Source organism: Coregonus clupeaformis, chromosome 1 (assembly GCF_020615455.1).
Source record: "Coregonus clupeaformis isolate EN_2021a chromosome 1, ASM2061545v1, whole genome shotgun sequence".
NCBI lineage: Eukaryota > Metazoa > Chordata > Actinopteri > Salmoniformes > Salmonidae > Coregonus > Coregonus clupeaformis.
In genome coordinates this window covers 27,858,690-27,882,195 of record NC_059192.1, presented here as the reverse complement: position 1 = coordinate 27,882,195, position 23,506 = coordinate 27,858,690, and the positions used below count along the sequence as shown (strand labels likewise).

The 23,506-nt window shown below is 42.9% G+C and overlaps 1 protein-coding gene across 5 annotated transcripts; it reads right to left on the bottom strand.

Annotated features, from left to right (window-relative positions):
- Positions 1–551: 551 nt before the first annotated feature.
- Positions 552–23,119, bottom strand: LOC121571898 (atlastin-2). Of its 5 annotated transcripts, none has more exons than XR_006001780.1 (15): positions 23,021–23,119; positions 15,025–15,389; positions 9,160–9,303; positions 8,887–8,991; positions 8,664–8,714; positions 8,493–8,549; positions 8,286–8,378; positions 7,438–7,576; positions 7,108–7,235; positions 6,921–6,977; positions 6,729–6,800; positions 5,495–5,926; positions 2,484–2,498; positions 2,099–2,354; positions 1,734–1,823 (listed from the first exon to the last, which is right to left on the bottom strand). XR_006001780.1 is itself a non-coding variant. In XM_041883714.1 (15 exons), exons 2-15 carry the CDS (start codon positions 16,466–16,468, stop codon positions 2,238–2,240), a joined length of 1,788 nt encoding a protein of 595 aa, XP_041739648.1. In that variant the 5' UTR covers positions 16,469–16,550; positions 23,021–23,108; the 3' UTR covers positions 1,830–2,237. The 5 variants fall into 5 exon arrangements, 4 of the variants coding, with proteins under 4 accessions (XP_041739640.1, XP_041739648.1, XP_041739620.1 ...); XM_041883714.1 differs by lacking the exon at positions 1,734–1,823 and adding an exon at positions 16,456–16,550 and having other exon boundaries at positions 1,830–2,354; positions 23,021–23,108; XM_041883686.1 differs by lacking the exon at positions 1,734–1,823 and having other exon boundaries at positions 1,830–2,354.
- Between the last annotated feature and the right edge of the window lie 387 nt (positions 23,120–23,506).

The window sequence follows — 23,506 nt, the reverse complement described above, 5'->3', positions numbered from 1 at the left end:
CATTTGTGAATACATGAATATTACAGTCCATGCCATAACATTACTTCCAAGTGTTTAATGACTTCTTTAAAGCTTTAATTGTCCAGTCTGAATTTGTAGACAATAACATTGTAGAGCCAAGTGCGTTCAATTGTATTTGTTAAAATGGCAGAATAGTTGTCCAAGAGCAGACCTTTCCCTGTGCAGCAGCATCACTGACTAACCTAACATCTGCTCTGTCACAGGCCTTTTCTTGTGACAATGCTCTCTGGCTACTGACTGCATACAGGTAGTTTAAGAACCAGGCACTAAAAGGTACAGTGGATTTAGCAGAGGATTGAATTGTGGGGTCCATCTCCAACCAAAAGACAAACCGTAACTGTGGCTTATGTCATCTCAATGAAACCAGTGTAAACTGGGTGGGGGTGGTCAAAATGAAGCTCTACGATAGCAAACCTCACTTTGGCGTTATACTTCCACAGTAGCTTTCTACTTACTGTATTGTCAACTGGAATGCTGTGAAAGGAAGCTGTGATGATTTTGCCTTCGTTCCAATAAACAACGGAGTCATGAACTGTCAATTATCAGTTTTAATCAATAAGGTCAATGTACTCATTGAAAAATAAATTACAGGAAATGATTTAAAATGCAAAAAGACAATCTCGACCCACTCAAATTCCAGAAAGCTTTGTCCGAGGTGGAATCGAAGTGCTCTAGCCTAGAGTTTTATTTTTTATCTACTATACTAGTATGTAAACATGGAATTTTACATGTAAGACCAATCACAAAACATTCCTTAAACCACACTTTAGGCCAATCAAAAAACCACAACACTATAAAAATTTATACAAAGTTCTTTCAATATTTGTCATACATCATGCCCTATTTGAAAAATATAAATGACTGTACAGACTGGCACGTTCCTAGGCGAGACAGTTGTGGATGGAATTGGTACTAAAGTGTTGGCATAACTGATATCATTAGTGCTGTATTGACAAGAGAAAAACATGCTAGAGTTGCAATACCTTTGATCACTCCCACTGTACTTCTGGGTTTTCAAGAAAGACAAATTAAATGGTCTGAATATTTCCCCGCTAACCAGTAGCTTGAGCTCTAGGGCCTATTTTAGCACTATGCTATGTAGATCTAATACCATGCAGTGGGTAATACTGGTAGGTAGATGCTAAAGCAAGTTCAGTACCTTAAAAACAATGAGGCTCAAATACTTTCTAAAGCCACCTCCGTTAAAAACCAAACAATAATCAGAAGAGGGGGAGTAACAGACTGGCTTGGCTACAGTATGTATGACCAGGCAGACAGTTCAGCTTGCATCCAAAGGCACAGCGTATGAGCTGCATTTCCCTGAATTTCCCTTCAAACCCAAGCATGTACAATCCGTTTAATTAATGGCAGTATTAGACACTAAAACCAGGCCAGCAAAACTGACAATCCTTCATTATTTAAAATCCTGGGTGGGGGTAGGGGTTGCCTCTACAAGATGGCACATTCGATAAATGGGTCCAATTTGGTAAAGGCGGGAGAAGACTGGCAACTCCACTTGTTAACTCGCTGATTGTCCACCTTCCAACAGGAGCGATCCGATAAGAGGAGCCAGTAGTAACACAGGACAGTACAGCAGACAAGGAGGGTGGGTGGGTATACTTTGGTTTGCAGAGCTCTAGGACTTATCACACTGAATGGGTGAGCGGATAGCAGGAGGGGAGGGGGGGTCAGTGTGACTTGGTGTGCTGTGTGGCCTGTTCTGTCAGACTGGCTCTGATGGAGTTGACCACAGTCTGTCTAACGTTATCCTCCATATATTGCTCACTCAGAGGCTTCAACACCTGGAGAGGAGAGAGCACAGGGGGACATGACTAAATCAAAATCAATAGAAAACAACATGACAATATAAGGAAAAATGGAGCGAAAGAAAGGCTTCCAACATGCAGACCGAAAACATTGATGTTTTAAAACAAAAATAATTAAAATGTCAAAACTAAACTCAGATCATGGCAACTGAAAAAATGGATTCCAAAAAAGATCTGAAACGTGTCACGATGATTTAAGACATTTCAGTGGGCCTGCTGTGTTTACAATCAAGAGTAGGTAGAGTGCCAACCTGCGCTCTACATGTAGAGTGAACCAGGCAGACAACATCCCTGTAATTAAGACCAGCCCCATAGGCCACAAGGAATGACAAGAGCAGAATGCAGATGCATTTGGAAATAAAGAGCCAAGCAGCTAGCCAGAAAGGCTAGTTAGTCAGTCTTGTCATTGTTGTTTGAGGAGAGTCGCTTTCTCTGTATTGCTGCTGCTGGTAGGAAAAAGCTCCATGTGATTCGACTCCTGGCTGACTCGAAGAGTTTGGAAAGCACCTGGAGACAGGGGAGGTGAGGAATTAGCAGAGAAGAGCTATGTCAGCAGAGAGACAACCAAAGATGACAAACACAGTACACTGAACTGCACCAGGAACAAAGGCAGGAAGGGAAACCTCCACCTCTCACCTTTCTGGGAGTCTTCTGTGAGGCAGAGAGGAGAGGGAGAGCAAGATCAGATTAAAGAAGAAAACAGATCACCAGCTGATTGGACAAGGAAAGGGCAGGCTGAAGGCTGATTGGATGGTAAAGGAAAGACAGTTAATTGGATCAAATCAAATTTTGATGGAGGGGGTTAATTTCACATGCAGAAGTATACTGAAATGCCTTCCTTGCCAGCTCTAAACCCAACAATTAAGTAATCAATAGTACACAAAATTACATAGGGTAGAACAAAAACAAGCTATACAGTGCATTCGGAAAATATTCAGACCCCTTCACTTTTTCCACGTTGTAATGTTACAGCCTTATTCAAAAATGGATTAAATAGTTCCCCCCCCTCCCCCCTCAATCTACACACAATACCCCATAATGACAAATCAAAAACAGATTGACATTTTTGCAAATGTAGATACATATATATAAGAAAATGAAATCACATTTTACATAGGTACTCAGACCCTTTACTCAGTACTTTGTTGAAGCACCTTTGGCAGCGATTACAGCCTCGAGTCTTCTTGGGTATGACGCTACAAACTAGGCACACCTGTATTTGGGGAGTTTCTCCCATTCTTCTCTGCACATCCTCTCAAGCGCTGTCAGATTGGATGGGGAGCGACGCTGCACAGCTATTTTTAGGTCTCTCCAGAGATATTAGATCTCTGTGGCTGGGCCACTCAAGGACATTCAGAGACTTGTCCCGAAGTCACTCCTGCGTGGTCTTGGCTGTGTGCTTAGGGACGTTGTTCTATTGTAAGGTGAACCTTCACCCCAGTGTGAGGTCCTGAGCGCTCTGGAGCAGCTTTTCATCAAGGTACTCTCTGTACTGTACATCTATCCCTCGATCCTGACTAGTCTCCCAGTACCTGCCGCTGAAAAACACACCCACAGCATGATGCTGCCACCACCATGCTTCACCGTAGGGATGGTATTGGCCAGGTGATGAGCGGTGCCTGGTTTCCTCCAGACGTGACGCTTGGCATTCAGGCCAAAGAGTTCAATCTTGGTTTCTCATGGTCGGAGTCTCCTTTAGGTGCCTTTTGGCAAACTCCAAGTGGGCTGTCATGTGCCTTTTACTGAGGAGTGGCTTCCGTCTGGCCACTACCATAAAGGCCTGATTGGTGGAGTGCTGCAGAGATGGTTGTCCTTCTGGAAGGTTCTCCCATCTCCACAGAGGAACTCTAGAGCTCTGTCAGAGTGACCATTGGGTTCTTGGTCACCTCCCTGACCAAGGCCCTTCTCCCCCGATTGCGCAGTTTGGCTGGGCGGCCAGCTCTAGGAAGAGCCTTGGTGGTTCCAAACTTCTTTCACTTAAGAATGATGGAGGCCACTGTTCTTGGGGACCTTCAATGCTGCAAACATTTTTTGGTACCCTTCTCCAGATCTGTGCCTTGAAACAATCCTGTCTCTGAGCTTTACGGACAATTCCTTCAACCTCATGGCTTGGTTTTTGCTCTGACATGCACTGTCAGCTGTGTGCCTTTCCAAATCATGTCCAATCTGCAACATTGAAGGTCCAAGAACACAGTGGCCTCCACTCTAAAATGGAAGAAGTTTGGAACCATCAAGACTTTGAGCTGGCCGCCCGTCAAACTGAGCAATTGAGGGAGAAGGGCCTTGGTCAGAGGGGTGACCAAGAACCCGATGGTCACTGACAGAGCTCCAGAGTTCCTCTGTGGAGATGGGAGAACCTTCCAGAAGGACAACCATCTCTGCAGCACTCCACCAATCAGGCCTTTATGGTAGAGTGGCCAGAGAGCCACTCAGTAAATTGCACATGACAGCCCGCTTGGAGTTTGCCAAAAGGTCTCTCAGACCATGAGAAAAAAGATTATCTGGTCTGATGAAACAAAGATTGAACTCTTTGGCCTGAATGCCAAGCTTCAAGTCTGGAGGAAACCTGGCACCATCCCTACAGTGAAGCATGGTGGTGGCAGCATGGGGATGTTTTTCAGCGGCAGGGACTGGGAGACTAGTCAGGATCGAGGGATAGATGAACGGAGCAAAGTACAGAGAGATCCTTGATGAAAACCTGCTTCAGAGCGCTCAGGACCTCAGACTGGGGGCGAAGGTTCACCTTCCAACAGGACAACAACCCTCAGCCAAGACAACGCAGGAGTAGCTTCGGGACAAGTCTCTGAATGTCCTTGAGTGTCCCAGCCAGAGCCCAGACTTGAACCCGATCAAACATCTCTGGAGACACCTGAAAATAGCTGTGCAGCGACACTCCCCATCAAACCTGACAAAGAGGATCTGCAGAGAAGAATAGGAGAAACTCGAGGCTGTAATCGCTGCCAAAGGTGCTTCAACAAAGTACTGAGTAAAGGGTCTGAATACTTTTGTAAATATGATATTTCCGGGGTTGTTTATTAAAAAACCTGTATTTGCTTTGACATTATGGGGTATTGTGTGTAGATTAAGGGGAAAAACAACAATTTAATAAATTTTAGAATAAGGCCCTAACGTAACAAAATGTGGAAAATGTCAAGGGGTCTGAATACTTTCCAAATGCACTGTATGTATAGGGGTAAGGTGACTAGGCATCAGGATATATGATAAACAGTAGCAGCAGCGTATATGATTGTGTGTATAGTGTCAGTATAAATGTGTGTACATGCGTGTGTGAGCAAATGGAGTGTGTGTTGGAGTGTCAATGTGTGTAGAGTTCTTAGTGTGTTAATAGAGACAGGGCAAAAATAGAAATACAAGGGTCAACTCAGTCCGTGTAGCCATTTTGTTAGCTAGATCGAGTTCAGGGCTGATGGGGAACTAGAGGGCCACTAGAAGTCTGGAATCTGAGGGAAGGGAATCAACGTCACAGACGGGAGACATCAAGGAGGAATTCTCAGCTTCACAGGGCTTTGAATCACCTAGAAAGTCACTCGTCCTAAATAATCATACTTACAGTACTCTAATTGACTTATCAATACTTCTATCCTTAACATGAAAACACCTTCATCGACACAGACATCGGCACCCACCTGTTCCCAGAGCGTCTCTGCCAACAGGTCTATGATGGTGCCCACATCTCTGAACTCCCCTGAGTATTTGACGTAGGCCCACATGCAGAGCGTCATGAGGGCCACACCCATGACCAGGTTGGCCAGCATGGCAATAGTGTTCATTCCGATGAAGCCGGTCAGTCCTGAGACGATGTAGGTGGCGAACATGACGACGAACAGCGTTGCGGGCGTGCGTGCGGCGTAGAAGATGTTCTTGCCCTCGTTGTGCTTGTGGAAGTTGGAGTAGGCCTCATCCAGCTCGCCCTCCAGCTGCTCCTGGTATTTCTTGCAGAAGTCCTCTCCGCCCATCTTCTTCACGGAGCGGAACTGACGCACTGAGCACTCCTTGAACTCCTCGTGGCAACGTTCCAGGTCTGGAGGGGCGATGTAGGGCTTGTCCCCTCCACACACCTAGCAGCGAAACACCACAGTTCAGAAACCAAACAATATTACACTGACTTTAACAAAGACTAATTGCAAAAAGATTACCTCTATGGATGACGTCATGGGTTACATGATTTTGATTGTATTATGACACTATTCAGTGTACAATATCAATCTGCATGGAATGTGTGGATCAAATCAAATTTTATTTGTCACGTGCAGAATACGACAGGTGTAGACCTTACAGTGAAATGCTTACTTACAAGCCCTTAACCAACAATGCAGTTAAGAAATATAAGTGTTAAATGTTTTACTTATCTACAAAATTCAAATAAAAAATAATTAAAGAGCAGCAGTAAAATAACTGTAGCGAGGCTATATACAGGGGGTACCGGTACAGAGTCAAGGTGCAGGGGAACAGGTTAGTCGAGGTAATATGTACATGTAGGTACAGTTAAAGTGACTATGCATAGATCATAAACAGAGAGTTGCAGCAGCGTAAAAGAGGGGTAGCCATTTGATTAGCTGTTCAGGGGTCTTATGGCTTGGGGGTAGAAGCTGTTATGTAGTCCCGTGTAGCTCAGTTGGTAGAGCATGGCGTTTGCAACGCCAGGGTTGTGGGTTCGATTCCCACGGGGGGCCAGTATGAAAATGTATGCACTCACTAACTGTAAGTTGCTCTGGATAAGAGCGTCTGCTAAATGACTAAAATGTAAATGTAAGAAGCCTTTTGGACCTAGACTTGGCGCTCCGGTACCTTGCGGTAGCAGAGAGAACAGTCTATGACTATACATTGTTCGTATAACAAGCTAGGGGTGAACAAACCTACCATTTCCATGCTTTTGCTGTAAGTGTCTTTCGCGCCAGCAACTGCTGTAAGGTTGTTGGCTTCAGCCGTTGCCTAGGTAACATGGAAGAAAATATGAGCACAGTCAAACGCAAAGAGGGTGTGAGCGGAATAAGAGACTCCACGGGCTTGCTCAAAACTATTAACGTCAATGTTAAGCAAACCAATACAGACCTGTAACATGGACTTGGGATGAGGAAGCTCCTCCCCTTGATAGATCTTTATATAGGCCTGGGAAGTAAATGTGGAGAAATTCATTTTGTATTGATTATTTCCGTTGTAAAGAGAATACATTTTTAGAACACTTTCAGGCATTTCCAGTATTTCGTGTCGCCATGGGAGAGGCAGAGCGCTTACTCGCCTTAAAATACTCCACTAGATCTCTGCAGGTGACTTTCGCCCCTCCAATCTCCTTCTCCACCAGGTTCTCAGGAGCCAGCAGTAAGGGCACCAGATTGCCCAGCGCCTCCTTGAAGTCACCATCAATGTCTACACAAAGAACACAGCCAGAAGCATAGTAAAGCCCAATAATGTCTCCTCCAGGGGTTAACTAAGCTTCCTCTCCACTTCAGTCTTTCAGAAAAGGGTCAGGGAGTCAGAGGATGAGATAATGTTGGGTGGGTGGGGTTAATGGCATATGGAGGGGGGTGAGGGGGTGGAAGTGATCATTCTCTGTAGTGGGAGGCCTCACCTTTTAATCTTCCGTCAAACATGGGATTGGTGGCCACCTTGAGGCCAGGGTGGGGCAGTAGGAAGCAACCGATGTTGGAGAAGCAGGAGTGGATATGTTTCCTCACTGTCTGCAGCTCCTCGTGCTGGTTCTGTTTCACCTGCAGAAAACAACACAGCTGTTACATAATATCCAAGAAAGACACTGGTCTTCTGTCCAATGCTATCCCACAAGCGGCCACTGGACCAATTGGAACATGCTACCCAACAACTTAAAACAAGTCAACACTTCCATACACGCGGCTCAGTTGTTACATTCTACCCAATAAGACGGCTCAACTGTTACATTCTACCCAATAAGACGGCTCAGCTGTTACATTCTACCCAATAAGACGGCTCAGCTGTTACATTCTACCCAATAAGACGGCTCAGCTGTTACATGCTACCCAATAAGGCGGCTCAGCTGTTACATGCTACCCAATAAGGCGGCTCAGCTGTTACATGCTACCCAATAAGGCGGCTCAGCTGTTACATGCTACCCAATAAGACGGCTCAGCTGTTACATGCTACCCAATAAGACGGCTCAGCTGTTACATGCTACCCAACACATAGCATACAGTGGTATAACATATACACTGCTAGATCCTCCACTAAAAGTGATACTGCATGTCTCCTTCCATTCAAAGCTAAACTTAACAAAATTACTAATTACAATTCGGCCAAGATACTGAATTCAAACTCATTTCGTTCAAAACTGTAGTGGAAATTCCTCTCCTAAAAAGCCACACTGGACTAGATACTATGTTTAAATATGGAGCAGCCCATTTTTAAATGATCCTTCACGGGCCTCATTCTCTCCTCCAGACTTACCTGCAGTCTCTTCTCTAGAAAGCAGTTCCCTCCCTCCAGTCCATAGTTGTGTTCGTATGGATAGCTCCAGTCTCTGATCAGGAACATGAGTGACTGGAACACAAACAGGGTTACTGAGAAAATCAGTGCTCAGAGGGGACAAATGTGCTTGTCAAAACTGTTGAATATATTGAAGAAACCATATCCATTTTCAGGACAGTAACATACCTGAAAGGGTTTTAGATAGATTTCCTCCAAAGCAAGCCGGCCGTATTCGGTGAAGAGCTAAACATATGGAGTAAAGACAATGGATGTTAGTCATCATAGCCCTAACATCGTTTTCAAACACTAACAAATGTGTAACGTATTCATTAAGATGGGGTGGAATTATGTATATACCTGGAGATGCTGAAGATCATCCTCCTGAATATTCTGAGACAGGTTATACACCTGAAAACACAAACATACCATGAAATATCCTTTGTACGTAAGCCAGTTAACATACCAGTTCCATCAGCAATGAACTATGAACTCAACTGGCACAATGTATGCAGTCTTCTGGGTACATGATCAGTAGAATACTAATAACTCAGTCACAGTCAGGTCCATCCCATAGACTCACCTGTACAGAGCTGGTCATGGTGCTCAGGGCAAAAACTGTTGCACAGTCCTTTATGGTGGACTGGCTGTCGAAGGCTCCCTGTGTGTCCACTAACAGAACAGCAACCTGTCGAGGGTTAGGATACTGCAAGTCACCTTTAGTTGATCAAGACATGATGGAAATCCACTTAAAGAAAGTACAGCCAATATGAGTGGCAGGGATTGACAAAAGATCAAACATATAAGGACTGTGTTCCTCTCAATTTCAATGGTTGTGTGTGTCAGTAAGGTTCACCTTGCTCCCATCTGGCTTGTTGACCACAAACACCTGACTCCAGACCTGGATCCCTGTGGTCTCCCTTTCACAGCCTCCTCTCCAGCTGAACCCTGTCAGTGGCTCATCATCACCCCCCACCCACGAGTCTGACTGTTCCTGCTGCTGTGAGAGGAGAGGGGGACAATAAGAAAACAGAGAGAGTGGTAGGTATAGAAAACCTCAAAGAAAGAAGTTACTGAATCCTGTAGGCAAGTGTGTGTATGTCATGTAGGTAATGTGGAAAAAGCCCTACAGTAAAAAGGGAGGATTTTATTTATTACATGCATTTGCAACTTACTACCACTGGAGGTCACTGTGGTATCATATTCATACTACTGGTCCGCCTGAGATATTAGGGTAATTTTACAGAACAGCCTGTGCCAAATGCAACATGTCAGACTCAGTTCAGTCTAGGCCACGTGTCAAACTCATTTCACGGAGGGCTGAGTGTTTTCGCTCAACCCTTGTACTTGATTGATGAATTAAGGTCACTAATTAGTAAAGAACTCCCCTCACCTGGTTGTCTAGGTCTTCATTTAAGAGAAAAAAGACACTAGGCCTTCCATGGAATGAATGACACCCCTCGTCTAGGCAGTTAAAAAATATTATAAAAACTTAAGTCTGAAGAACACCTTCAACAGGATAACAGCTGCTGTTATTGTGAAAACAAGGCCATTAGAAGTGTGCGTGTTACTCTACTATTCCTTACAATACAAGTGCCGACAAATCCCTCTAGAAAATGCAAGTAAATGCAAGGTTGTTGCAGGAATAGTAGGCCTACATCAATGTGATTTGACTGACAAAGTAACTCATTATACAAAACTGTAGTCCCTTGGTACGACAAGAGTATGCTGCCCAGTGTTTCCCCAACTAAGCTAACATATGGAATTGTTTTAAGATGGTCATACCAAGGATCATTTAGACATTTGATTTAGAATTTTAGGACCCCGTTAGGTATAAAAAAAATACATACAATTATTGAATTTGGCCTCACTGCCATTTGCCCATAAAAACACATTGAATAACAGATTCATGCATGGAAAAACAGATGGTAAAAAAAATTATGATCTAAAGGAAGTTTGTTTTGAAGGGTCTGTCCTATATCTGAGAGATATACCACAGACAGAAAGGGTAACCCAGACATGTCACAGGCTATAAAGTTGAAGCATCTGTTTGGTAGTGAGAGGAAGTCCAGTCACAGGTAGTGGGAGAGGATGGAACTTGGCCGACATTCTTCTAATATTCTCATCCATTAAACATCAGATCTCAATACATTTGTTCCCAAAACTACAATCTGTTACGAATACAGTGCACTAAGTTTTATAGACTTGACGCTTAGCCAAAGTTGTAAAAAAATATTACGTTGTTTAGGAGTGCAAGGTCATATTGAATTTGTGCACACTTCAGAGGCGGCGTTCCCTAACGGAAATATGCACATACATGCTACAACGCGCCAATAGGATCTCGCTAGCTCGTGCTTGGCCCACCTCCTTGCTTGTTCAGCCCACTATGCTTAATTTGCTCCCACTAAACACAGATGAACCATCTTGGGTTAGTTATAAATATAAGAAAGATCAGGAAACCTTTATTTTTGGACACATTTATATTTCTACTTCCATATATGCTTCCATATTATTCTTTTTTTTGCTGGTACCGGGCTACCTTCAGACAAGTCGTGTGGCTTGTGGGCGCCTTTGCAAAAAAAAAATCTCTAGCTTAAAGACACATTTCTACAGGGATTTTTGTATTATGCTAACTTTATTTCCACGGGGCCGCAGAAATTGACTCAAGGGTTAAAAATAGATCCTACAGTGCAATTAAAACAAGGATATTACAGTGCGTACAAGAGCACACTTTTTTTTTTGTGGATCAGCTTAATATTGCACATAGTAAGTATAGACCGGAAGTAGAGGCCTGGGCATTGTTGTTCACTAATTTACTCCAAGTAGGGAAAGGATGGTGGGGTTGAAAAGTAATAAAGGGGAGTATATATATAAAAATAAAAACACATGGGGGATTGGAAGTGATGCAGACAATTACATTGATAGAAGATACAATCTATCTACACCTTATGGACACAGTTAATTTTACAATAACTATTATATATATATATATATCATTTTTTTTGCTCCTGAACTTCTTCTACTCTCAACCTCTCTGATCATTTTCATGATGTCCATCCGGTTTTCTTCTATATGCCATATCTTTCTAACTGTGCTCTTTCCCAAAAGCTCCCAACATACAACCTATATACTTATTATGGACACAGTATGCTTACATTATTAGCTATCTTTGTTATTATTTGTTGTTATTTGTTATTAGTCCCATCCTTCAACTCTATTCAATACCTCCCATCTATCTCTTAACATCCATATAGGATTTCTATTTGCCATATATATTTCAACCGTACTGTGATGTTTTACAAAAGTTCTGAACCTTTCTATTCTCATTACTTCTACAGATTGTGAATTAAAAATAAACTTTTTAATTTTTGCTAAAAGTATTATATTATTGATTGATTGACTATGACTTTTCAGATCACCCAGTAATGCTATCTGCAAGGTTAGTTCCAGGTAAATATTGCAATCCTTTAGCCATTCCTGGACCCGTGTCCAAAAACAAGCTACAAATGGACAGAACCAAAACAAATGATCTAATGATTCTGTCTCTTCACAGCAAAATCTGCAGAGCTGGGAAGATTGTATCCCCCATATAAATAACATTATATTGGTAGCAAGAATTTTATATAATAATTTAAATTGAAAGATTCAAATTTTTGAATCCGGTGTTTTTGAATCCAAGAGCACACTTTACATAACAAGTTTTAGTTCCATTTTCTCTCGGTCTCCTCCCTCTGTGGACATCAACCAGTCCAGTCAGGGGAGGGCAGTCAGTCAGTCAAATTGCCACACACGAAAGAGCAGACTTTCTCTCTCCAGCAGGAAACGTGACTGGAATGGAGTGTTCAAATTCTAGGCCGTAAAAAGAGAGCACAGATGTGCAGTGCAGACACCAGGAGGAAATGAAATTATTCATCTAAAGATTATAACCTGCTGGAGAATAACATGGGGGATACTCAATCTCTGCAGTGCTTTCGGTTTATTCTGGACTGGAACTAGTGCGACACAGAGCAATCCTGAAAACCTGACCCTGGATGAGATTGAGTGCATCGTTGTCTCAAAGCAACAATAAGCAATCACTGCTCCTCTGCCCCCACTGTGACCCGTTTTTCTCTGTCCTCAGATCATTCTGTGTCTCAGACCTTGAGATGAACAGACCAAGGAAGGCAGGGACTCTTGCAGTCTACACTGTGACATTGAGTGTGAGGCAGCTTTATCAAATCAAACGTTATTTGTCACATGCGCCGAATACAACAGGTGTAGACCTTACCGTGAAATGCTTACTTACAAGGCCTTAACCAAGAATGCAGTTAAGAAAATAGAGTTCATTACTAAATAAAGTAAAAATCAAAAAAAAAAAAAAAAAATGAGGCTATATACAGGGGTCAATGTGCGGGGGTACAGGTTAGTCGAGGTAATTTGTACATGTAGGTAGGGGTAAAGTGACTATGCACAGATAATAAACAGTGAGTAGCAGCAGTGTAAAAACGGGGGGGTCAATGCAAATAGTCTGGGTGGCCATTTGATTAATTGTTCAGCAGTCATATGGTTTGGGGGTACAAGCTGTTAAGGAGCCTTTTGGACCTAGACTTTGCGCTCCGTTACCGCTTGCCGTGCGGTAGCAGAGAGAACAGTCTATGATTTGGGTGGCTGGAATTTTTTTACAATTTTTATTATTGTCAGAGTATAAAAAGATATCCCTTACCCAAGTTTCCTGACATACACATTTGACATACATACACACATGACCAAAAGTATGTGGACACCTGCTTGTCGAACATCTCGTTCCAAAATCATGAGCATTAATATGGAGTTGGTCCTCCCTTTGCTGCTATAACAGCCTCCACTTTTCTGGGAAGGCTTCCCAATAGATTTCGGAACATTGCTACGGGGACTTGCTTCCATTCAGCCACAAGAGCATTAGTGAGGTCGGGCACTGATGTTGGGCGATTAGGCCTGGCTCGTAGTCGGCGTTCCAATTCATCCAAAAGGTGTTCGATGGGGTTGAGGTCAGGGTTCTGTGCAGGCCAGTCAAGTTCTTCCACACCAATCGACAAACCATTTCTGTATGGACCTCGCTTTGTGCACAGGTGCATTGTCATGCTGAAACAGGAAAGGGCCTTCCCCAAATGGTTGCCACAAATTTGGAAGCACAGAATAAACTAGAATGTCATTGTATTCTGTAGCGTTAAGATATCCCTTCACTGGAACTAAGGGGCCTAGCCCGAACCATGAAAAAACAGCCCCAGACCATTATTCCTCCTCCACCAAACTTTACAGTTGACACTATGCAGTCGGGAAGGTAGTGTTGTCCTGGCATCCGCCAAACCCAGATTAGTCCGTCGGACTGCCAGATGGTGAATTGTGATTCATCACTCCAGAGAACGCGTTGCCACTGCTCCAGAGTCCAATGGCGGCAAGCTTTACGCCACTCCAGCCGATGCTTGGCATTGCGCATGGTGATTTTAGGCTTGTGTGCAGCTGCTCAGCCATGGAAACCCATTTCATGAAGCTCATGACGAACAGTTATTGTGCTGACGTGTCTTCCAGAGGCAGTTTGGAACTCTGTAGTGAGTGTTACAACCGAGGACAGACGATTTTTACGCGCTACGCACTTCAGCACTCGGTGGTCCCTTTCTATGAGCTTGTGTGGTCTACCACTTTGCACCTAGACGTTTCCACTTCACAATAACAGCACTTACAGTTGACCGGGGCAGCTCCAGCAGGGCAGAAATTTGACAAACTGACTTGTTGGAAAGGTGGCATCCTATGACGGTGCCACCTTCAGTAAGGCCATTCTACTGCCAATGTTTGTCAATGTCTATGGAGACTGCATGGCTGTGTGCTCGATTTTATACACCTGTCAGCAACACGTGGCTGAAATAGCCAAATCCACTAATTTATATATAGTGTATGTGAAATGACCTGAAGATAGCGATAATTAATCTAGCACAGTCTAGGAGGGGAAGTAAAGAGCCTGAAGGAATTTCACACTACTAAATTAATCCCAAAGGAAAAAATAACAAATAATATCCATGTAGAGCCATTAGCAGACTTCCCGTTTACAGCAGTTTTATAAACCCCTAGCTGGACATTATGTGCGTCAGCCAATCATTTGTGTAAGTGGCTCATTAATCTGGGAATACAGGACTCTAATAAAGGGTTTATTCAGGATCGCCAAACTTCTTTACAAATGTTGGTATTGTACCGACAACCGAGAGATTGACCCTGAAAAGGTTAGCAGCGTTACATAACGCCTTTTAATTCACACTACCCTCAGGGTTATGTTAATGACTTGATAATAGATTGTTGAGGCTGCCAGCATGTGCTTTTAACCACAGCTCCCAGACAAAGTTGGTTCTTCCTTTTTAGCACAGCAAAATCTTCATTCAACCTGATCTGCTCAATGAACGATTACATTTAGGGCCCTGAGTTTATATAGCCTAATCTAGAAGTAGGGCCAGAGTTTTTTCCTGGTCAGGTCACGTGGTCAGAGAAATAGCTCTGGGGCCCCGTGTAGCTCAGTTGGTAGAGCATGGCGTTTGCAACGCCAGGGTTGTGGATTCGATCCCCACGGGGGGCCAGTATAAAAATGTATGCACTCACTAACTGTAAGTCGCTCTGGATAAGAGCGTCTGCTAAATGACTAAAATGTAAATATCAGTATTCTATATAATACAGTGAATTGTATGTACTGCAGGTATAAGTGTGAACCTGGTCTCACCTGGTTGAGCATGTATCGGAGCATGAAGTCCAGCAGGAAGGACTTGCCCTTCCGGAAGGCCCCAGCGACAGACACCACCACCACATTGAGATCTCTGACATCCTCATGCAGTAGGAGCTTCTCCAGGGCCTCCGTGTCCAGCTCAAATTTGTGGTCGTCCTCGTGGGCCAGGACAATCTGGATGGGCCGAGCCTTCTCCTCTAACCCCACCACAGGCTCCTCTATTGGCTGCTCCTTATCGTGACTCCGCTCTGGGGCCTGTTCCCACTCGTCTGTCTCGCTATCTGCCTCTGCCCGAGGCCCTATCCTGGGAGGAGGCCTCCAATCTGGCAGGGACAGAGGAACATCCTCCACACCACCCACACCTGACAGAACAAACAGGTTTCATGCTGTTAAGAGCAGGGAGAGCAGTTTAAACTTTACACATCACAAGGAAAGGTTTCAGAGACAAGTGTAGTCGGTGTCCTCTTCAAAAAGGTTTGTCATTAGTCTCATCATCTTAGAGGATTCAAGCATCTAAACTTCAATCACCCTCAGACATTGTCCATATTATTGAACATTCCATGACAATTCCTGGCCATGGTATTTGTTGCATGCTGCCAGTACATTGCCACAGGCCTGCATTACACACACTTGGGTATTAGGAAACGTATTGGCGAAAGGGGGACAAAAGCCAGGGGTATTGTGAGATTAATGTACTAGGTCTTCATATGGGTCATATTTGGGCCAATGTCTTTAGCATCTACACTATACAGTATATTTTATATGTATCCAGGCTATTACCTTAGGGAGCTCAACGTCACAAAAGGAAAGCATTTCAAAAAGCTTTCAGTTTTGCCTTTTAATATTTCCCTGAAAGGGTGTCTAATGGAAGGTGTTCCCTTTCTAGAAATGTGTGGGAATTTCTCTACAGAGATGTCACTCCTATCATAGTAGACAAACGACTTATCCAACACCCTGGAAACTGGTATGACAAGTATTTGGGAATGCTAGTGCTCATGCAAACAATCATCTTACAACTGCCATCGCAATTAGACAAAAAAACAAACAAATAAAAACAGGTTGTGTTGTTTCAAGGAGACCCTTGGAAAGTATGGTTCACAACATACCAGCAACACCAAGCGAGACTCCAAGGAAAACGTCAATCTGCCCATTGACATTTTCCTCAGAGCTGACAGTCTTACAAGACGTGTGTGATTTGAACACATCGAACAACAAACATCATACCTAATAACAACCCCAGCCAAAGCTCAGAGTGAGGATTTGTTGTAAGGCAGGTTTGAGAGCTTGGTGCTGGTCTGTTCTCTGCCGATGACAAACAGCAGTGGGCTGACTGGGCTCTATGGCTGATGCCAGGAGAGGGGTTGTCGAACAGAAGGTATGAGAGAACAGGACAGTATTCTGCGGAGCATTCTCTGGAGCAGAGCTTACACTGAAGAGGCATCCTGCTGATTCTGGTCTAGTGACTGTCTGGTCTACCAACAGACTGCATTCACTGTGGGTTTGAGACCGCTAGATAAACAACACTGTACAAAAAAAAGAAGACAAGTCAAAGTAAACACTAAAATCACAACAAACAATAAGCCAGATAGACCAACAGTGGTTTTACAAATGTATTCTACAGCTAGACAGACATCCATGTCAGAGTTAGTGTCACTGAGGCTAAAAACGAAAGCTGAATTTATATACAAACGAGTTGGGACGAAAGCCCCAGCTCCTGACACCTCAGAATTTCCCCACATGGGCAGACATGCAATCTACACCAGTCTGATTAATAATCACCTGCAACACGTGCAGAGTAGCAGGTCAGGACGAGAAATAGAAGACTCGCTAGGAGAATCAGGTAAGAAGGCCATCTAACTTGTGGCCAGACTGCTCCCAACTTTATTCACATATAAACAACGGTACTTAACATCCCGTGTCAGTCCAGCATAAATGGATAACCCAAACATACGCCCCTCTTAGCCCAATATTGGACTAAAGGAGCCTAACGTTACTCCTTAGTCCAAGGACCTTACACATTCTGTTTAAAGGGCGAATTGGCTATTGAAGACAAAACAGCCAAATACACCAGCTAAAACCTGAATGGATTCTCAATTGCAGTAAGGTTCTAGAAACATAAATCCCTCTACTTACATATCACATCAATAATTTCACAAATGCAAAATACACACTGTACATAGTTTTAGCACAGTTGCAGCCGACAGTATTTCAGTGTCCACACATTTGTGGTGTCTGTCTTCCGTTTACACACTGGTGTTCGGAAAAGCAGATCGCTAATTAGCACAGGTAGTCCACTGATTTCCTTCCGTTTTCCCTAAACAAGCGCTGTAACATGGAAATATGGCCGTGTGGGAACTCTAACCCTATAAAGGTGTGTATCAATTTAACCTTTTTTATTATTTCTCGCCGATATGAAAGATAAGGTCATTATGCTTCCAAAACCGTACACCAAGCGATGCGTGTTAATGTTCAGACCGAGTGTCGCAGCTCTTAACAAAACTCCACCCTACAGAAGAAGCCTTCATCCAATGACTTGTGTAATGTAATGGAACTGAGTCATGATCAAGGGCTAGGCCCCTCTACACAAGTGTCTATCAAGGCAGTGGAATAAGTAGCAGTAGTCAGCAAAATGAAGTGCCAGTGCTGTTATAGGAGCCATAGGAGAGAGACAAAAGACACTAGTCTGCAGGGACTGGGCTGCTGAGCTACAGTTCTGCTACAAGGGACTAGTGGGGGGGTTCCACATACCTATAGCGCTGATGGGAAGAAACCATTTAATGCGAGTGCTGCTGAGGGAAGCTAGAGGTTAGGCTAATACACAGTCCAATCCCTCTACCTTTGAGCAAACAGCGACAGATCAAAAAATTGGCAGGCTTATCATTACCTTTATCTTCCCACAGTTCTCTCCTATTGCATTGTATCAGCCCTGATCAGGGTCTATTGGCAGGCCATGTATGGAGGCAGTGGAGGTCTACATCTCAGCTCAGTATCTGAAACAGCTCTCCATTTATGCTCTCCCTATCCCCTGACTCATTTACTACATCTGAAGCATTGAGAAGCCACAACAATACACTTAGCCGTGTCTATACATGGGAATTTTCTTCAGAGGAAAGGGACATTTCATTCAAAGCAAAACCCCAGTCACACTCTCCTTTTTCGCGACACATGCGGACTGGTGCCAACTCCAAGACTACACTTTCTCTGGACTGGAGTCAAGCAGGGCAAATGTTCAACTGCATTCTTGTTAATCTGTTTTCAGTTTTTTTATGAATAATCTTTTTCATATCCTCCATTTGCACAAAATACTTACTTGCCAGCTTGCAATACAATATTTCAACCACTAGCAGATGTGCATACGCATGGTCTAAAGTTTGCGGGGAGGTGAGCACATTCTCACGTCAAGTTCAATTGTTATAAATGCCAACTTTTTCGTGAAAACTGGCGCACGCACATTTTGGGGTATATTTTGTACGTACTCACAGTTTATAAATGAGGCCCCTGCACACCAAGTGCAGACCCAGTGAGTGTTAACTATTGCCACACAAACAAAACCAGCTGTATTTTGCACTCATACAAGCATCAAGTCACAAGGCTAACAGATTTAAAAGACACCCATTACTGAAACATCCAAAACAACACCTGGGTTATCTTCAGAATCTTCAATTTTCCTGCTGACTGATTTTTGTACACATCAACATTCCAAAAACATTGGTACACAAATAATTGTGCCAGATTGTGACTGTTGTTCAGTGAGAAAGATGTTAGCTAACCAATAGACTAGAACAGCTGAGAAAATGTAGCTAAGGCTACACATACAGTGCCCTCCACAAATATTGGCACCCCTGTTTAAGATGTGGTCGAGGACTTCCAAAAATTCTCCTTTTTTTTTAAACAACATAGAACCCAAATGCAAAAAAATAGAAAAATCCAACCTTTTATTTAAGTACATTACTTTGGTGTAAAAAAAAAAAAATCACACATTTAGAAAAAAAAAACTTGAAATCATGTGTCCCACAATTATTGGCACCCCTGATGTTAATACTTTGTACAACCCCCTTTTGCCAACAAGACAGCACTTAATCTCCTCCTATAACATTTCACAAGATTGAAGAACACAGAGAGAGGGATCTTTGACCATTCTTCTTTGCACAATCTTTCTAGATCATCCAGTGTCCTGGGTCCTCTCTTATGCACTCTCCTCTTTAGCTCGCCCCACAGGTTTTCGATTGGGTTGAGGTCTGGGGACTGAGATGGCCATGGGAGGACCTTGAGTTTGTGACTGCTGAACCATTTTTGTGTAGATTTTGCCACATGTTTTGGATCATTATCCTGCTGAAAGACCCAATGACGACCCATCTTCAGCTTTCTGGCAGAGGCCATCAGGTTTTTATTTAAAATGTCCTGGTAGTTCAAAGCGTTCATAATGCCATGCACCCTAACAAGGTTCCCAGGGCCTTTGGAAGAGAAACAGGCCCACAGCTTCACAGATCCTCCACCATACTTCACGGTGGGCATGAGGTGCTTTTCGGCATACTCATCTTTTGTTTTACGCCAGACCCACTTAGAGTGTTTGTTGCCAAAAAGCTCAATCTTAGTCTCATCTGACCAAAGCACACGATCCCAGTTGAAGTCCCAGTGCCGCTTAGCAAACTCCAGACGTTTACGTTTGTGAGTGTTAGTGAGAAAAGGCTTTTTCCTTGCATGCCTCCCAAACAGCTTGTTGGCATGTAGAGAGCGTCTGATGGTTGTTTTGGAGACTTTGTGACCCCAAGATGCCACTCTTTGATGCAATTCTGTGACAGTGAGCTTAGGACTTTTTTTTACTTCTCTTACCATCCTCCTCACTGTGCGTTGTGGCAAGATAAACTTGGGACCTCTTCCAGCCTTGTTTGTCACTGTTCCAGTTGTTTTAAACTTCTTAATGATTCCTCTGACTGTAGATACGGGCAAGTTAAGGCGAGTGGCTATTTTCTTGTAGCCATTGCCTGACTTATGAAGGTCGACACAAATCTGCCTTACTTGAATGGTGTGTTCTCTTGTCTTTGCCATGTTGACAAATGGGTAAGAGAATTAGGCCTCTGTGTCACGTCATATTTATACCCCAGGGAAACAGGAAGTCATGAATTACTAATTAAAAGTTCCTAGATACCTTGAGCAACTTTAGCAACTACAGAAAAATATATTTAAAAAAAAATCAATTAAAATTTTCAGCGGAATTGTTAGGGGTGCCAATAATTGTGGGACACACGATTTCAAGTTTTTTTTTTCTAAATGTGTGATTTTTTTTTAACCACCAAAGTAATGTACTTAAATTAAAGGTTGGATTTTTCTCTTTTTTTGCATTTGGGTTCTATGTTGTTTAAAAAAAAAATGAGAATTTTTGAAGTCCTCGACCACATCTTAAACAGGGGTGCCAATAATAGTGGAGGGCACTGTATCTATCATGTTACAATAGAGTTGATGACAGCTGTTGCACCTGAGAGGGAGAGAAAATACATCTGGTGTTTGCTCCTTGCTTCAAATCAAGGAATCTGACAAGGATACAGAATGGGCATGCAAAACCAGAGGAGCAAAGACTTACCTTTTCCATATATTAAGCTTACTCTGTTTACTGAAATCACCATAGCAGCGCAAATTGTCGTGCTGGCTTGCTTTTGCCGTCACCGTCTTTCTTGCTTTCTTGTCCCGTTATGGCGACTGGTATGACGTTTTTGCGTCCCTTGTCTAAATGCAGCATCTTGCGCTCTCAGATCTCAATTCTTATTAGCCAATGCCCGTCACGTGATCGGGTCCTTCACACAGGCATCACAACTCCGAAGTAGGCTACTAGTAAAGACCGACACGTCGGGGCGGCAGGTAGCTTAGTGGGTAAGAGCGTTGTGCCAGTAACTGAAAGGTCGCTGGTTCTAATCCCCGAGCCAACTAGGTGAAAAATCTGTCGATGTGCCCTTAAGCAAGGCACTTAACCCTAATTGCTCCTGTAAGTCGCTCTGGATAAGAGCGTCTGCTAAATGACTAAAAATGTAAATGTAAAATGGATGCAACGGTGTGCATCCTTATCAAATTCTGAGGTGCATATTGAAGACGTTAGAAGAACTGTCCACATTTACTTTGTCAGCCAACAAGATGAGTAATGAACAGCAAAAGCACTAGCCTTTGTCAATCTACTATCCCTATAGTACAAAAGTTGACCTATTCAATTAGTCAGCTTGTCGTTCCATGCGAGAAATAAATATTCCAAACAGACTGGGACAATTGCGGGACGATAGAGCCGAAATTAATACAACCACTGTATATCAAAAAAACTTTTAAAAGCAATGAGGCTGATGCAACAGATCAGAACATTTATCTTAAAATGTTGATAAACTATTAGGCTACTTCTTTATATTCCAAGCGCAGCTATGCGCACACGGCAGGCAGCTGGCTATAAGCGTGAATGTTCCAAAATGCAATTAGTGGGAAAACACTGTCCTCCAATGTGCACCGCAAATGCGAGCAGTTTCATGAGATGAAAATAAATTTAATAAAACCTTTCGAAATTTTGAAATAGGGAAGATCTAAAGATGCAACAACTAGCATGGGTTGTTCATATGACTAGGATTGTGTCTTTGGCTGCTGGACAACGAAAGAAGGTTGAAAACATGAGAAATACTGGTGTCAATAGTATATGAGTAAGTGTTAAAAGAATACCCTTAACATGCCTAAGTTCTGAACACGGTAAGACATGCCTCAAAATAAAAACATCCAGGTTTTAAACAATTATGTTTATGGTTAAATAGTTTCAAAATGTTACCTCAGTTTGCAAGGTGGGCAATGTTGCGGCGCGCAGGAGGCACTGGCCTTTCTCTCCTATCTGAACAAACAGTGCCTCGAGTATGACAAAATCAAGCCTTTGAACAAGTGGTCACCAACCTTTTTTGAGTAAAGATGACTTTCGCAGTCAAAAAGCAAGCCAAGATCTACCGTTCAAATTATATATATTTTTAAACATGTCAACATTAACCTTATAAAAATTGTTCAGTTCTGTGCAGTAGGCAGGCCTAATACATTATCACAGCATATTGGCCATCTGCCTGGCCTGACAATATTGTTCTTCTCAGATCATATTATATATCAAAACTCGAGCTTTGATAACAAAATAGATCAGTTGATGAGTATAAATTGAAATAATTTGCTTTTTTATTTTACTGGACTTGGATGGTCATTGTGCTTTCAAGAAAAAAAACGAGGTAAAAAATAATAATCACGTAGTCAGTGTTGTTCAGGTCGGAATGTCAGGGCTTGTGTAAGCATAACTGGGGAAGAAGTGTAGTTCATCAACTGGGAGGCACACAGGGTATGGATCTGTGCAAATCTGCTACAATAATTGTATATTTTTATCCTTCTTGCTGATTTGAAAGATAATGGCAGTATATTTTGAAAACCGCTTTGCAAGTGATGATTGATGATAAACGTTGAAACCCAGCGTCAGAAACCTAGTGTTGTAGTTCACACGAAGCCAGGAGTGAGCGAAACTAATCGCTGAAAACCCTATGGAGAGAAGGGTTTTCGAGAACTAGACTAGAAGGCTTGCTGCAAGGGAACTGTTAGTGACAGCTGGTTCGATAACATTACATTATTTAGCCAACACATGTCCCTACAAACGTAGATAAATATCAATTACAACTCTCGTATGAAATGCAAAAAAGTATCCCACTGTCTGGGGCTGAACCCTGGAACAACGGGCAACACGCGCGGTCTGAAATGACCGACCAGGCCAGGTGAGTGACCGCTGGTCTGCACAAGCCGGGACGAATTAGCTAGTATAGCTAGCCAGCTAAGCTACACAATACAATACACCTTTCACTGGCTGGGTCCCTGTAAAAGTAAAAACATAGCTTGGCTACTGGAGGTTAGGACACTCAGGAGAAACAACGCCAAACGAGGTAAATTGCAGTTTGTCACTGTCAGTCTCAAGCACATATCCATATTTTCTTCTTATATAAAACCTTACCTTCGTCAAAGACGTGTCTTTTGTGGTTTTGTCCGAAATGATTCCGTTCCCTCAGCCCGTTCAGCCTCACCTCCGCCATCTTGTCCTGTTTAAATTAAAATAGTCACACGTAGCTGACGTCAACGAACCCAGTTTCGCCTCTTTCCTTTATCAAGTTCACGTTGCCTGATGGTTATCCGCTGGGTCCTAAGGAAGGTATAGTCCCCTATCAGTGGCTGATGTCCAATCAGTGGTGTAAAGTAACTAAGTAAAAATACTTTGAAGTACTACTTAAGTAGTTTTGGGGGGTATCTGTACTTGACTTTACTATTTATATTTTTTACTAGGCCTACTTTTACTTTTACTCCAATACATCCCTAAAGAAAAGATGTACTTCTTTACTCCCATACATTTTCTCTGACACCCAAAAGTAGGCTACTCATTACATTTTGAATTCTCAGGCAGGACAGCAATATGGTCCAATATCTAAAAGCTATGCATGGTCAA

Excerpts from the sequence above, each read along its gene's own strand:
- LOC121571898 (XM_041883686.1), bottom strand. The coding sequence starts at position 23,099 with ATGGCGGAGGTGAGGCTGAACGGGCTGAGGGAACGGAATCATTTCGGA. Across the intron at positions 8,550-8,663 it reads ATGATCTTCAGCATCTCCAG|CTCTTCACCGAATACGGCCG; the intron begins GTATATACATAA and ends CCATATGTTTAG. Across the intron at positions 7,577-8,285 it reads TTCTAGAGAAGAGACTGCAG|GTGAAACAGAACCAGCACGA; the intron begins GTAAGTCTGGAG and ends TGTTTTCTGCAG.